This window comes from Pseudonaja textilis, chromosome 4, assembly GCF_049901715.1.
Source record: "Pseudonaja textilis isolate UNSWEBS1 chromosome 4, rPseTex1.2, whole genome shotgun sequence".
NCBI lineage: Eukaryota > Metazoa > Chordata > Lepidosauria > Squamata > Elapidae > Pseudonaja > Pseudonaja textilis.
This window is the reverse complement of record NC_141993.1, coordinates 62048924-62066125: the sequence shown is the minus strand read 5'-3', so window position 1 is coordinate 62066125 and position 17202 is coordinate 62048924. Positions and strand designations below refer to the sequence as shown.

Genomic DNA, 17202 nt, shown 5'->3' with positions numbered 1-17202 from the left:
TATTTTTTAAAGAAGAAAGAGGGACCATACCTCAGAAGCATAACACAAATTACTTGTAACTCTGGACAATGTCTAAAGGTCAATGTAGACTATTTTCCCCAACTGCGCATACCCTGGATGTGTTAGATTTCAGTTCCAATAATTTCCTACCAGTATGTGTTTTGAATTTTCATTGTTTTTATTATTCTTCATACTTAAAAAAAGACTTCATACTTAAAAAAAGACAAATTGTTATGATTACTTCATTCTGAAAGGTTTGGGTACATGTATGTTGGACTCTTTGTATTGAGTGATGGGTAATTATTACAAAGACAGAATCCTGAATCTAAGGTCTTTGTGCAGGATTATATTGATGTTTGCCTTTTCCCCCCAATAAAATTAGAGCTGCTACAGATGGAAGCTTAAAATGTATAGTTTGTTGCAATGATATTAGCAGACATATCATTATGATTACATAGTGAAAAATAATTAGGTTTATTTTTTCATCATGTGTGTATGTCTCTGTGTGTTTCATTATAATTTCATTACAGACTTTAAGAGAACTCCTTCTAAAACAAATCAAATGAATGTAATAGAAAACAGAAGTAGTAATCAAATCCTTCTCTTGCTTTTCCTTTTCCTAAGGTCACCAAATAGAACCTGCTGTTATGGGTAGATTTATAATTTTGAAAAACCTAATAATTTGTATTCAGTACTAAATGTGATCATATCACCACTCTGTCACATTTTTTTTCCTGATTATTATCAAGCTTTCATACTTTCAGAGATACCATTTGAACCTACAGAGTGCAAGTGGAGATCCTTCTACTACAACAGTTTCTAAATATTTCGGAATCTGGAATTCTTGCCAGTTTCCTGTAAATACTTCTCTGCTTTCAGGAGGTCCAGATCAATGCTACAGGTTCCTGTCATGGAATAGGTGATTGGGAAATATATAAACTGCTGACCAGACTTGTCATTTTTTAAAGGTTTTCAGGGGCTGCTTAATTGCAAAGAAGAATGCAGTTTTCCCTAGAGGAAGACAGGTGGCGTAAACATACAAAAGAAATCTTTCCCCTTTTCCCTTCAATAGTGAAGCCAAATGACGCTTTTTCTGTAATGTTCTTTCTCAAAAGGAAAGTCGTTTTTTGTCCCCCCCCCCCCCGGTTGGGGTGACGTCAGTCTGTCAGTAAGAGTCAGGTGATGTACACTATAAGCAGAGGGAGCTCTCCTAGTGCTGAAAACAGTCTGTAAACTCGGAGTGAATGGATATAGTCAATATCATGCTTTAGGTTGCCTCAGACACAGGTAAGAATATATGCTTTCTCTTTTAACTGACAAATCAAATGAAAGAGTCAATGTATATTTTCTCTGTAGGCAGCTTTCCAACAGGGAATAAGCTAGAAGCAGCAAATTACCTAGTCAGAAAACGTATGAAATTGAAACCTGATGCACTTCACTTACCTGCACAGAAACAGGGTTTTATGTAGATGTTAAATATATTTTGATACCTTGTGATTTAACTATATATCAAAAATAATAAGAAACAAGATCAATGAGAGTGTTGATAATTATACCTTAGAGTTATTAAAAAACCTTATTCAGCAAACAATAGTTGATTTGTTTTGATAGTTTAGTTCAGAAACATGTATTTATAAAGCTTCATTTTTAGTCAGTGATAGTGCAATTAAATCTCAGAAATAAGTCACTATATTTTAAAACATAATGCTGCTAACATTTTGTTCTTCCATGTAAGATAAATTTTCTAATATTCTAATTTTGGAGAAAAGTAAAATTTATAAACTAGGTATACTGGATCTCTGCATAATTCCTATTGAATATTCAGAAAAGAGTATATTCTATTGAATATATTAAAATCTTAAAGCATCAGCCCATTGACTATATTAAGAATTTTACCATTCTATTCAAAGATATTATTTATTTCTAAACAGAAGTAAAGGAAACAAGAGGGTTTTCTAATAAGCAATTATTTGGAGATCCTGGAAATGAATTTGAAATTCATTGTGCTTTTACATGCAGTAAAGTAGAAAATAATACACCTATTATCAGGGAGGATGGAAAGTCCTTGTTACAAATAAATACAAATATTTTCTTTTTCCATTTATCCATTTAATTAAAAGATGGCACTTTTAGCATAAAAATATACCAACTGGAGCATATAAGATAAAAGAAAGCTATTTTAAATACTGTAAAATTTTGATTCATTTTGCTCATTGTTTATGTCTGCAACTTAACATTATCAATACATCTTCATTACAAAGCAAAATTGTAGTTCAGAGTGTCTGCCAGAATACAGGATAAAAACAAGAGTTTTGTTTAAAATATATAGAAACAATCCAAAGCAACTGACAATCAGTTCAACAATTTTAAAATTGTGCTATTAACTTGCTAATATTCCAGTCAACTATAGTGAAATCCAGACAACTTCACTAAAATCACTAGGACTTAATTAAAGACCTACTGATTTCTCTATGTTTAACTAGAATTAAAATTGGATGTCATACTAAAAGTCACATTTTGTCTTTCTTTATCTGCTTTTACTTTATCTGCTATCTCATTTACATTTATTCCACAAGCTGTCATTGGTCATTAGAATATAAAACGTATTTGACTAAAGCCATTCAAGCATTCAGGCTGCAATGTTTATTGTAAAGTAAGAAAAACTATCCTCTTTTAAGGACCTTGGCAAAGAAAGAATACTCCCTCCTATTTTGAAATGATATTGTATAGAGTCTTGAGAATTAACAGATTAGTAACTAGTATTTTTATTAATCTAAATTCTTACTTGGAGCATTGTTGAGAAAAATAAAGCAATTCTGTTACAGTGTTTTAATTAGCTTAATATGTAAAATCATGTCATGCTGTGCTGCAAACCAAGTCTATAATTGCTTGAATGGCATAATAAGCCTTGTGTGGTGTGTGTGTATTTACTCAGAACATAGTAAGGTAAACTAGCATTACTGAATTTTTTTTCCTCTACCTCATGAACCACTACTATATCAACAGGATAATTTAAAGTGTAGAAGGGACAAGGAAAAATGAATGGACTGAAAAAAAAGTTGAATCAGGTAGATACTATTTCACATCCATTCTGGATTTAATTTTTATCTGGTCTGCTTATTTCAATTCCTTTCTAAAATCTTAGAATTTCTTTCAGGAAGATTTAAAGAAACAGGAATTTTGTCCTTTTAGCCCAGTAATCCAAAAACATTTTTTTTAAAAAAGACAATCATGTATATATATTGTCTGTATATAAAATAGGAGGAAAGATTCCATTTCTACAAAAACAATAACAGTTTTTATACAATATTCAATCCACTATTCTGCTTACTTGTTTTTCCCAAAGATGATACAGCCAAGTGCTATAGAGGTAACATTTATAACTCTGAATAAATAAATATCTTGGATCAATCATTTTAGAATGGTTAAATCACACGAGGACTGTGTACTGTATTGTCTGTATTCTTTTTGTAAACATGATTTTTTTAAAAAAAATATTTCCCACTATTAACATAACCATATTAACATAAATATGAAATACTTATTTACCAATTCAAATAGCCACAGTCTAGCAAATGATTTATTCAAGCCAGATGGTTTTAGTGTTCTATTCAGAATTGCCTTGTCTGAATAGAACAGTAGGCTTACTTAAATGCATTTCAGACAAAAATATTTTTTTTTAACAGCATACATATGATGAAATATTAAGAAAGCACATTTAACCTTTCAGTCTGAGTGATATTTGCTAATCTTTCTTTGTGAAATGCTATTCTGTTAAAGATAAAACAATAAAATATATTGCTAAATTTCAAAATAAATTATCTTAGAAGTCTAGTTCATTTTTATTAAGGTCTGGTTATTTCTTACTTTGAGGTTCTATTTTCTGAGTGCAATGTTTTGGAATGAGTAAATCAATAGACTGAGATGTTCTATGAAACTGTAGATAGGAAAACCTAGATTTGTTAATATTTGATATAATATTTTATGAACATATTTATATTTTGATTAAGCGCTTACCTTAGTTTTTCTAGTTTATGCACTGGATAAATCTGGCACAGCTAAGCATTATAAAAACACAATCTAGGCAAGCAATTAAAATCTATATTCTTTGTCAAGGGAAAAAGCTGGATTGACTATCAAGATTACTTTAATTTTGCACTTGGGAGTATGCTATACATATTTAGTGACAGAGATAGAGATTTATTTTCCATCAAATATTTATTCCCATTTGTTATATTCATTGTGTTTATTTACTAACACTACTTATCAACTGCTCCAACTTTACTTTATTAATAAGTCAGAGCTTATTATTTTATTATTTGCAGAGTGATCACTACTATTGTTTGATGGCAACCATTTTGGATTAGTGGGCACATTTGGAATTTTGAAAATTTGCTATGAATACTCCCACAAAATGGCTGCTAGAAGGGCTGGGCATCTTCATTTAAAGGAAAACAAATGCTATGGAAGGACATAATCAGTTAGAAATAACAAGTTTATCAGAATCTTGCCATATCCTTCAGATCCCTCAAACATAAGGGATTTTGATTTAGTTTGTCCCTTTTCTAGGCTAGTAAGTACACTTTTAAACAAACACTGGAATGTAACCATTCATTAAATTTATGGCACCCATTGAGGCCCCAAAAATTTTTGCAACTAAAAATAATGATAGTGGCTGATCCTGAATTTAGCAAAATGTCAACTTCCTTTTTTCAACTTAAAAAAAAGTAAAAGATAAGGTGGCCCAAAAAGCCTGGCAAACATTAAGGCAAATGTTCATAGACACCTTGATGGCCCTGAACCATTTTAAATTCTGAAAACACTTTGTCCAAAATTAATAGAAGTATTACATTCATAAAAATACATAATATAAGAAATTTAAGTGTCTGTCTAGGAACTCACTATTATTGTTTAATAAATAAGAGTTGTCCCACATAAAATATAACTTAAAAATTAGAGATAGACTTCATGATTATTTATTAAAGTATCTAAGACTATTTCCTCAAACGATTAGGGAAACAGAACAACAGAACAAGGAGTAGTTAAACCTGGGGATGGAGTTAAAAGCAGGATAAGCCTAGAATCCCTATATAGTCACAAACATACTAAATCCAAGCCTCTTTGAATTCTATGGATCCTTATCTAATGACAAGAAAAGGTAACCATTAGTTTAGAATATTTGTGTGCATAGGCTATTTAGTAATAAATCAGTTTAATTGGACCTTCATGTGACTTGGTCTTTCATGCGTGAGACTAAATTAAAAGGAATAACTTCTATGCAAACCATTAGTTATAACTATTTGTATAGACTATGGTTAATTGAGTTTCATTTTTCTGGTCTCTTAACATAACTTAACAAATACAATTCAACTTGAAGTAACTTATAAATTACTTTAGAATTATTATTGCTCTCCATACTTGACAATATAAGATATTTAAAATGTATCTCTTTGTGTTAATTTTCCATTTTTTCTTTATTTTAAGGAAACATTTCAAATATGGCTGATAAAATCTCCTGGCTTGGAATACTTTTGCCTCTTGGCCAAGTTTTTCTGCTAATCTCTTATGCCAATGCTGCTTCATTTCAAAGTTTTCAAAACATTCAAAATGATCCAGACTATCTAATGAAAAACCTACAAAGGCTTCCAAGCCCAGATATGATCAAAGCTCTGGAATACATAGAAAATCTAAGAAAACAAACCAGCAATATAGAAACAAGTCCAGATTATAATTCCTTTCAAAATGCTCCATTTGTTCTACAGTCAAAAGAAAGCAAAAGCCAACACTATTTACCCAACAACCAAAGGGAGTTTTTCCCAGAAGATGATTCCCAGTGGGTTAAGACAATGTTGGAAACCATAAAACAAAGAGAGAAAGAATCAAAAGTTGTCTCAAAAGAAAATAAACTTAATCCCCTGAATTCAGACAATATATTTCTGGATGGAATAATGGATGATTATGATGATCGTACTTGGCCTGCTCCAACACATAAAAATTTTGAGGTTCCACATACCTATTTTGAAGAAAATTCAAGAGATAGTCCTTATAAAAGAACAAATGAAATAGTAGAAGAACAGTACACACCTCAAAGTCTTGCCACCTTAGAATCTGTATTTCAGGAGCTGGGAAAAATGATGGCACCTCATATTCTAAACAAAGGAAGGTTTAATGAGGAACAAAAGCTATACGCTGATGAGGAAGATGACGCTTTTAAAGGAAATAACATTGCTTATGAAGATGTGGTTGGAGGAGAGGACTGGAACCCAATAGAGGAAAAAGTGGAAAGTCAAACTCAAGAAGAAATAAGAGATAGTAAAGGAGAAATTGAGAAAAATGAAGAGATAAACAATGAAATAAAGAGAGCGGGTACCTTGGAAGATGACCTGAAAAAAGAGAATAAAAATCAAGTCCTGGAAGATGTTTCACAGTTGATGGATTATTATTTGAAAAAGATGATGAATAGACCAGGAGATAATATATTGGGAATCAACCAAAATGAAGACAAAAGGGCAGTCAAATACTTTGAAAAACAGCTTGATCCTCAAGCAGTTTATCAGTTGATAGAAATCTCAAGAAATTTACAAATCCCACCTGAGGATTTAATTGAAATGTTGAAATCTGGAGATACACATCAGAATGAAAAGGAAGAAGAACCTGAACTGACTGAAGATATTGATGAAATCCCTGAGATTAATTTAGAAAAGTCAGACTTATTCAAAAATAAGATTAATTCCTTACGTGGTTATCAAAAGCAAAAATTTAATGTTTTGCAAGATAACCTCCCAGAAGACCTGAATGTTGAAGACATTATTAATCTTTTAGGGATGGAAAATGTTGGTAATCAAAAACCTCCTTATCCTGGACATCAAATAAATCAAGAAAATGGATTGCCAAAATGGTACCTGCCTGCAAGTTCTGATCAAAATATACTTTCCAAAGTGGCCTGGCTTAACCGTTTAGAGAGACAAATGAAACAAGAATCATTGAAGGGAAAAGAAGAAGAGTTGTCAGACTACTTAGCCAAGATGTTGACAAAGTATCCTGAAGTTATCAATACAGGTCTGAAGAAAGAAATTCCACTCACAGTTTCATCTGAACACGACCATCTAGACCAAATAGGAAGTCATGAACCAGATACATTCACTTTATTAGGCAAAAGGCTGCCAATGGTTAAAGAGAATGATAACACCCAGAACAGACCATACATGGATGAAGAGATGTTAACAAAAGTTCTGGAATATCTAAACCAGGAAAAGTCTGAAAAGGGAAGAGAACACATTAATAAAAGGGCAGTGGAAAACATGTAGTTGTTTAAAAATTATTGTTCTCCTTGGATTAAATTCTACCCCAATTCAGTTGTGATTTACTTTTCTTTAAGAATTTGAGGCATGTTCAGGCATTATACTTAGCTGCTTTTTGCCCCAAGAATTCTGGCACCCCCTTTTTCATGAGTAATACTACTTGTATGAAAGAAGAGCTCATGGACCTCAACTATAGCTGCTCCTGTAGTGTCTGCATGTAGTTTTGAACATCAGCAATTGCAGAAACTTCCACAGGTGAGATCTGTGAGCTCCCAGCAAATGCTTTATACTGTTTGTGAAAATGATTGTGTCCAGATGACTCCTTCAGGTGCAAAAGTAGTTCGGTTTTGTGTCTCAATTGGTCACTGTGATGGATGATTTGGCACTGAACAGTCTGTATAAACTCCTATGAGCTGTTCTGTGGTTTGTGAGTATCTCTAAATGTTTGAAATCTTGATCAAATAACAAATGGCTTCAATTTTTTTAAGAAACAAGTTTATGAAATAAAAACTGTCAAACAGTAAATCTTGAAACACCTTGATCAAAGCAGATTGGCCACCAAAATAGGGTTTTTTTAAATGAATTGAAATATTTTGTTATTGTCTGTAGTGTTTTTTGTGAAGTACAAAATAAAAAATAAAGCATTCATATACATATATTATATATATATATAGTTTTATTTACAAAGCTTTTTCTATTCTGTGTTTTAAGGTCAATGAATAAATATTATTTCTGGACAATAGACTGTGTTTTGTTTTGAGTGAATAGCTGTTTATTTTCAAAGTGAGCTTAGGTAAAATAATTGTGCTTTAAAGAATAATCATTTTAATTTTCCAGTGATAGCAAGAACTACACCATTCAATGATGTCACTGAAGGCACTTGTTCAAAATCCACTCACAAACACATTACCAATAGAACACTATGTTTTGTAAATTCACAGTAGTCAGTAGAAACACTTTTATCTGAGAATAACTAACTGAAGAAGGAGAGAAATCTATAATTCACCTTTAAGCCTCTCTTTCTACTTCCAATACTATAATGTATTGGAAGTAGAAAGAGAGGCTTAAAGGTGAATAATAATGTGTACAATATAATTATATTGTACACAGTGGTATGCAAATTTTTTTACTACTGGTTCTATGGGCATGGCTTGGTGGGTGTGGCAGGGGAAGGATACTGTAAAATCTCCCAGAAGTGGTATTTGCTAGTTCTCCAAACTACTCAAAATTCCCACTACCAGTTCTCCAGAACTGGTCAGAGCCTGCTGAATACCACCTCTGGTTGTATAGAATAAAATATCAACTCTAAAATTCATTTGTAGTGTTCATATATTGTATCAAGGGAAGACACTGGAACACTATAAATTAAATTGACTTCCTTGACTAATTATGAATAATGAGTTAGAACCAAACTTTTTCCCATTATTCTTCTGTTCTAGAAAAATCAAATTACAGACCTCTGATTTAAGTTTCATTGTTCACCATCAAAAGACACAAAACACACAATAGTCATTAACTTGGATTATTTAAAAGGGTGATTAGGCAAACTGGGTAGGAACATATCAATGAGCATTAAGTGGCAGATCAAAGAATATTTCTTTGATTTTGTTTATTGACTACCCAGAGAGAAATAAAAATTAGGATGATATATTTGATGGAATTTCAGTCTATCTTAGATGACTTTTATTTTTTAATGATTGGAATACAATGATTGGAATCAACTGTCATCAATTCTTCGTTGGCACTGCAAAACAAATCAACCCACAAACCTTATTTAGTTTTCGATAGGGAATTCAGGACAAAATGACATGCCAAGTGTATACATCTATTTCTGCATAGTTTATGGATGCAGTTCATAAAATAAAGCTGAGAACATTCATGTCTATTATTACTATACTGCCCTTGGTTTCCTCTAGTGAATTGAGAACAAGGTATTTTATGCAAGGAAGATGTGTAAGAAAACAATTCTTCTGTGTGGCTTAAATATAGTCCATATTCTCTTCCAGCCTTTCTCCATTTGTTTCCCTCTAGCTGGCTTCAGCTTCCACAATGTCCTGGCAGTATTTTATTGAGCATTATGGGTGTGGCAGTGCAACACATCAGGAGAACTTTGGGGAGGGAGGCTAGTTGATAAACTGTATATCAGCCCTACTTATGTCTCAGTCTACTCTCAGAATGGAGATGACCATAATTGCACTAGATCCATTCCTTCCACCATCAGCCTCCAGATTTCAAATACCTTGTATAACTAAGGTATAGAAGGTTTGTATTTAAATTACTATACTGTGGCTGGACTGTTCCCCCACCCCACCCCGAAAAACTGTAATGTCATTTCAGGAAGAAAGAACTGGAGTTGGGAAAGAGATATTTTAACCCAGATGTAGGCTTTCGAGTTCCAGTTATTAGTTAGAATCTCCAACTAGAATGGTTAATGATAAAAGAGATTCTTATAGTTCAGCAATTTCTGAAAAGCCAAAAATAGATTTGGCCATTTTTGGGTGTTGCAATAGATGCTGAACTTTTCCACCTACCGTGTTTCTCACAAAATAAGGCCGGGCCTTATTTTTTTTTGACCCCCGAAAAATTGGCTAGGCCATCTTTTTGGGGGTGACTTAATTCCTCCCCCTAGGGTGGGCAGGCAGCGACAGATTGGATGTTGACCTCAGCGTTGGGGCACTTCGTATCGGGAGACCTTCTGCCACGGTTACTTTCCCTTCTCCCTTACTGCCGTGGTGTTTAGAGCAACGCCATGGCATTTGGCAAAGCCATGCGCAGCCAGCCAGGACTCCTCCCTGCAACCGGAGCCCAGCGGAGACACTCGGCTTCAGGTGCTCCTGTCGCCACCTTCCCTTTGCCTTCAAAGGTAAACCCAATTATTTTAAAAATGACACCCTACTACAACAAGCCTCCCCTGCCTGAGAGGGCAGCCCAATCCAGCCCGAGGCAATGATAGCACCCACCCGTCCACAGACAGGGAGGTGAGGTGATGGCAGCGCTGCTTCGGCAGAGAGAGCCCGAAGCTGCCTGTCCTTTCCACCCCTCGCCCAGCCCGTCCCCGTGCATCTCCAAATGTGCCAGCAGCTCCAAACACTGCAGCGGAATGAGCATCAGGCAGAGGCACTGACTCGGTGGGGCTCAGCTTGGAGGAGGATGCAGCACAGGCCGTCACCTTGCCTCCCTGTCCATGGATGGGTGGGCGCTATCACTGCCTCGGGCAGCCTCTCCCGGTGGCCCCTTTGGGTTCACACTGGAGGGACTTGGGAAGGAAGCCAAGCTCAGGTCAGCCTGGCTCTTTTGGTTGGCAGACAGGCGTGCACCCGTGGCTTGCTTTCCCGGCTCTGCCCAGCCTGCACAGCTCTAGCGCAGCCCTGGCAGGACGAGTGGAGAGTCCAGCGGGGAGGTGCTCGCTGCCTTGGTGAGAGCTCCACCACTGGGCAGGAGGGCCTGCCTGTCAGCTGCGCTGGGTACTCCAAGCGAAGCTCTTCGCACTCTTGCGCCAGGCAGGGATGGTGGCTTCTCCTGGGATGGGCCGATCCTGTGCTGCGGCCCCGGGAGATTCGCCTCCCCACATGGGGTTGGGCTGCCCTCTCGGGCAGGGGAGGCTTTTTCATACTGGTAGTAGGGTGTCATTTTTAAAAGAATTGGCTTTGCCTTTGAAGGCGAAGGGAAGGTGGCAACAGGAGCGCCTGAAGCCGAGTGTCTCTGCTGGGCTCCAGTTGCAGGGAGGAGCCCTGACTGGCTGCGCATCGCTGCACCAAATGTCGCGGCGTTGCTCTAAACACCGTGGCAGCAAGGGAGAAGGGAAAGCAATGGTGGTGGAAGGCCACCCAATACGAAGTGCCCCACCAACGCCAAAGTCAATGCAGGCAGCACCATATCCAGGTATGAAATAAAACTACTTCCTAACAGCAAGCTCCCCCCCATTCCCCCCATTTCACATGTTTAATATAGGCCTTAATTTGGGGCGAGGGGCTTAATTTGATTTTATGCCGATAAAGCATGCTGGGCCTTCCTATTGGTGGAGGCCGTATTGTTGGAGAAACACGGTATATTTTTCTCCAACTTTACCTGTGGTCTAATATGTGCCCTTATATTGTGCCTAGTGGAACTGGGTGGGAAAGGAATGCTATCATTTGCCTTAATGTTTATCATTAGCATTAAAAATCATGGTGCCATAGTGGTAAGACTAATTCTGCTGACTGCCAACAGTTTGATCCTGAACAGCTCAATCCTGGGTGACTCAGCCTTCTATCCTTCCCAGATTAGTAAAATGAGGGCCAATTATTTGAGGCAGCATACCGACTCTGTAAATCGTTTAGAGAGGGCTGTAAAGCACTATGAAGCAGTATATAAGTCTAAGTGCTATTGCTATCACTATTTTTCTCTCCCTCACATAACTCTATTTCAATAAAACCAAATATACTTAGCAATTCATGTAATGGGCAATTTGAGTCAATCCTTCCATACAATAATGATTCCTTAAGGAACAAAATTAAATAGGGTTAAAATTATATATATATATATATATATATATGTTTTCACGGGTGCTTACATGTATGGTATTCAGCTTTGTTCAGGTATTTTCCCACGTCATTATAGTTGTGCTTTTAAAGTTGTAGCAACATTTCGGCAGAATCTCATCTGCCATCATCAGGCTTGTGTATTGTGTTCGTCTGTGAGACAAATGTTGCTACAACTTTAAAAGCACAACTATAATGACGTGGGAAAATACCCGAACAAAGCTGAATACCATACATATAGATAGCGAAAACTTAAGAAAACTTACATATATACATATATACATATTTGTTTTCTGAGGTTCTCATGGTATTTGTATGTGGATCTTTGGTTGTTCGGGTTTTCTCCAGCGTAAGATTCAAAGTGTCAGGCAGCGTTCGATGAAGTCTCATTCATCATCATCAGGCCTCTGTCTTTGGCTCTTGCTTTTCAGAGACTCTGAAAAGCAAGAGCCAAAGACAGAGGCCTGATGATGATGACTGAGACTTCATCGAAACGCTGCCTCAGACACTTTGAATCTTACGTGGAGAAAACCCAACAACCAAAGATCCATTTATACATATACATATACATATACATAACACACACACACACACACACACACACACACACACACACACACACACACATATATATATATATATATATATATATATATATATATATATATATATATGTAGATCTTTGGTTGTTGGGTTTCTCCCGCGTAAGATTTGAAGTATCTAGGCAACGCTTTCGATGAAGTCTCATTCATCATCTTCAGGCTTCTGTCTCCAGCTCTGTGCTTCTCAGAGTAATGGAGATTGCAGCTGCTTCCTCCTTTTAACTGCCAGTGGGGTGGAACTTGATTGGGTGGGGGCTTGGCTGTGTTCTGATTGGGTGGTGTGTTCTCATTGTAGGGGTTTGGCTGTGTTCTGATTGGTTGGGGGTTAGCCGTGTTCTGATTGGTTGGAGGCGTGTTCTGTTCAGGAGGGGGCTTGGTTGTGCTCAGGTTAGTTTTAGTTGCTGGGGATTTGAGCTGGAGAGTTGTGATCTTGCTGTTTGGCTTCTAGTTCGTGGTCCTGCTGCATCTTCATAGTGGGTGTTGGTTTGCTTCATGTATGGCTCAGAGGGGTTTGAAGTGGGTAGTGATGCAGCTGCAGTGCAGCTTCTGGTCCATGGTCGTTTCTCATTTTCTGAATGGGTGGGAGTCTGTTTTCTACATGGAAGTGTGGTGGTGGCATCTTGTGTGGCTCTCATGGGTGTGGGTCCAGTGTCCTTCTTCATGTTAGGTACTGGTCTGTTCATGAGGCGGGTTTCCAAATGGCTGGAAGGCGGGAGGTGTCATCTCGTTTGTTCATGCTGTGTGGGCGTTTTCTATCTCTATGGCTTCTCTGATTATTCTGCTGTTGAAGTGTTCGGTTTTGGCGATAGTTCTGGTATTTTTAAAATCAATTTCATGTCCTGTGGCTTTGAGGTGTTGGACCAGGAAGAGGTCGTTTCTTCTTCTTTTTGATTGAGTTCTTATGTTCTTCAATGCGTGCGCTTATTCTTCTGTTAGTTTGTCCAATGTATGTGTTAGGGCAGGCTGTGCAGGGATTTCGTATACTCCTTGGTTTTCTAATTCGATTTTGTCTTTGGGGTTTCTTAGGATGGTGGATATTTTTTTGTTTGTGCAGAATGCTGTTTTGATGTTGTGTTTTTGGAGGATCTCCAATCAGAACACAGCCAAACCCCCTACCAATGAGAACACACCCCCACCCAATCAGAACACAGCCAAGCCCCCACCCAATCAAGTTCCACCCCCACTGGCAGTTAAAAGGAGGAAGCAGCTGCAATCTCCATTACTCTGAGAAGCACAGAGCTGGAGACAGAAGCCTGAAGATGATGAATGAGACTTCATCGAAAGCGTTGCCTAGATACTTCAAATCTTACGCGGGAGAAAACCCGAACAACCAAAGATCTACATATAATACCTGAGAACCTCAGAAAACAAATATATATATATATATATTTCCCATTGCAATTTTTAAACATAGTATGGAAAGTTGTAAGCAACGGTCAAAGGAAATGCAGTATATAATACCTGATTAAAGTCAACCATTTATATAGTTACCCAGCCAGGCTAGTATCTTACCTAAAATTGAAACATATTGAGAAACTTAAAACTAAACCCAAACAACATACAATGTGATTAAATTTAAATTAAACCTCATGAGCATTTATCTCATGCACTGTGATTTCTAGCTTGGGTAATGAGCTAAGCTGCTTCAATATGCAGTGCAATGGTGTTTCTCTTTTTGTAGCCTTCAGAGGAAGATCAGCTGAAGGTCTCATTACTGTGAACCTGATGGATGACATCTGCTCTGATTAAGACAAATCTTCTAGACTAATTAATCTGGAACTTCCTGAAGCCCCTAATAAAATATACTTGTGGATTTTGATGTTTAATTCCAGACTACGACAGTTGCAAAAATGTTTACTGTGCTGTTACCTTATAGTTTATAAAAGATTTATTGTAAAATAGAGATTTTATTTTTTTATAATTCTGAATTTCTGTGATAACTTCTTAGAAGACATAACCTCTCATTTTTTTCTGCAATCCCTTCTTTTTCTGCTCTCAGCCTTCATGCTCTGGAATTAGCTGAAACTCTTCAAAAGGCAGAACCAACAGTAACTACAGATAAAATCTTGCAGTTTATACAGATTAAACAGAAAGAATCCACAAAAAGTCTATTACCTTATGTAATGAATTACCAACTCTAGAAGCACATTCTAATTAACATCAATGAAAACTGTTTGATGCCACAGTAGGAATCACCAGTTCTCTTTAGGATAAACTACCGTTGTACCCAATTGGCTATAAATTGAAATCTCTGGTCACCTCTAAAATGATATGTAGTAATTTTAGATGTAATATAGATATAAAGTAATTTATATCATTACCCTATATCAATAATATTATTCTGTGTCTAATTCTGACTAGGAATTAGCAAACTTTAAAAAAATGTACTTAAACTACTTTTGCATTAAAGAGATAGGGAATAATTATGATGTAATGATATAAGAGCTATGTTAATATAAGAATTACTTCAGTTCTATTATATTCCAGATGATGAGCAGACAGAGGGTGGAGCTCTAGGAATACCTTCACTGGTTCTGACCTCATTTCTCCAATATGTAGCTTCACTGTCTCTTAGTAATCAAATGAGGGTGAATTACCATTTCATACAACTCTTCAATCTCGTCCCAGATATTTACCTGAAAAATACCACAACTGCCCACTCTTTTTCATGTTTCTGCTTATCTGTATTAGTCTATATAGTTTCTAAAAGTACAAACGTTCACAACTGTAAAGCCACTAAAGAAGACAGCATGCTTCAATGAATGAATCTCAACTATGTCTTGTTTTCATGCAAAACATATCGTGGAACTTTTTCCTATTGACTATGAATTGGTGACAAAATAAATGTATATTTTGTTTAAATATTATTCTATAATCTTACTCTCTGTTGCATACACTTCAGTTATTTTTTGTATTATATAGATAAAATCTAATTTTTGATTTTTGATTGCTAGTGTCTGAAAAAGGTTGGTGTCACTGAAGAAAGTATATGAGATGAAGTAGTATGAAAAGTCTAATTCTGTGGTTTAATGTTTGTGTTGCCTCATTCACTCAAAGAAATTATTGCTTGAGAATGGTTTTTGAAACAAATAAGCGAAAGAGCCATTGTGTGGGGATCAACATGAGATCTAAACCAATTCTGTAAGTATGACAAGCATAACACAGTACAATTTACAATCTACTTTGTTTTCTCAGTTGGAAGTAAGCTGCAAAATGCAGTTCTGCTCATAGTTTTTAGATTTGACTTTAAAATTTAGTGAGTTAAATAATTCATATGTAGATGATAGATGATCTATAAATGTGTCTTTAATGTTCCTTAAAGAAGAACCTTTTAAATAATATAAATATTCTATGTTTGCGATGTAAAAGAGTTATAGGAAGGACACTTTCTGCCCAGAAAGGACAATTTTCTGTGGCCAACCTGCTATGGCCAACTTGCTGCAGGACAACTCACCCTGGACAATTCCATGCAGGATAACTCAGTGCAATAAATGTTATCCGCCACTGTTTCTTTGACACTATTTCCATTTTTGTCAATGGAAATAATGGCAAAGAAACAATGGCAGATAAAATTAATTGCTTTGAGTTATCCTGCGTGGAATTGTATGTGACAAATTGTCCGTCAGCAAGTTGTCCATAGCGAGTTGTTCTACATTGAGTTGGCCATGGTGAACTGTCCTAGGTCCCTTTCTACCTTCCAAACCAACACCTTTATGCACAGAGCACAGGAAAATCCCTTTCCAATCTAGACTACTATGAATTACTATATTATTACATCAACATTACTAGTCGGAAGGCCTTTTGCACATCTGATTCATTTTGGGCTTTCTGGATCACAATGGGAAAGAGAAATTTACTTGAGTAATTGAAAAAACAGTTGCAATTCTCAAAACCCAGGACTGCACTTCCCCAGAATTAATAAATAAAAATATCTCAATTAAATTCCAGATTTACTTATCTTGATTTTATTAGACTGCAATCCTTGCTCATTTGCAGAGAGAAATATAGAATTTTACTGCATGAAACTTACAAAATGTTTTAAAATACAATGAATTTTGAAGACATTTCAGATCAATTAGCTCTAGAATGACTTCTGACTTCACATCATAAATCATTAATTCCTTTTATGCCAAAAATAGTGGTGTAACTTTTTCATTTTTTGCCATTTTTAGACAGGAAATGATAAAACTGATAAAAAGTATTGCTTTAAAAATACTTTATAATATTGAATAGAAAAAAACTAGCGTCACCCCTCAAATACCCAAACAATCCAAGGCAATACTAATTTTTCCCAATAGAACTACATAGGCTCACACTAATTCTATACACAGCGGTTCCTAGATGACTGCTGGTGTAGCCTCTGAGCTTTATATCTTTTCCCTTGATTTAATTGGTCTTCTCCATCCATGCTTCAGGTACAGAAAATTAATCTGGCACAAAATGTGCTGTCCCTACTGCTAATGCCATTTCCACTTATCTAGCTTCTATTTTGGCTTCTGCTGAAGGGTGATCTACACAACACTACTATTATTGATGGATGATTCTTATAGATGGCTAGAACTACTAATTTAGCATTCTGTCAAAACCTAGTATTGAAATTCTTGATCCAAGGATAGGATAGTGGATAATAAATCAGCTTCTCCTGGCCATGACTTGCTGCTGGGATGGCATGCCTTTCTCTGGTGTAAGGGAACTAAAACACAGGGGTATTTTAGAAGACATTATATTATGAGGCATTGTTTTTGAAGTGGGAGAAGATAAAAAGACAATATTATTTAA

The 17202-nt window shown here is 36.1% G+C and overlaps 1 protein-coding gene across 1 annotated transcript; it reads left to right on the top strand.

Annotated features, from left to right (window-relative positions):
* Window positions 1-1174: 1174 nt before the first annotated feature.
* Window positions 1175-7959, top strand: SCG2 (secretogranin II). Its single transcript, XM_026701125.2, has 2 exons — window positions 1175-1287; window positions 5485-7959. The coding sequence occupies exon 2, from the start codon at window positions 5499-5501 to the stop codon at window positions 7305-7307; it is 1809 nt and encodes a 602-aa protein (XP_026556910.1). The 5' UTR covers window positions 1175-1287; window positions 5485-5498; the 3' UTR covers window positions 7308-7959.
* Window positions 7960-17202: the final 9243 nt, after the last annotated feature.

What these genes read in the sequence shown, in the direction of transcription:
- SCG2 (XM_026701125.2), top strand. Translation starts at nt 5,499, where the DNA reads ATGGCTGATAAAATCTCCTGGCTTGGAATACTTTTGCCTCTTGGCCAA.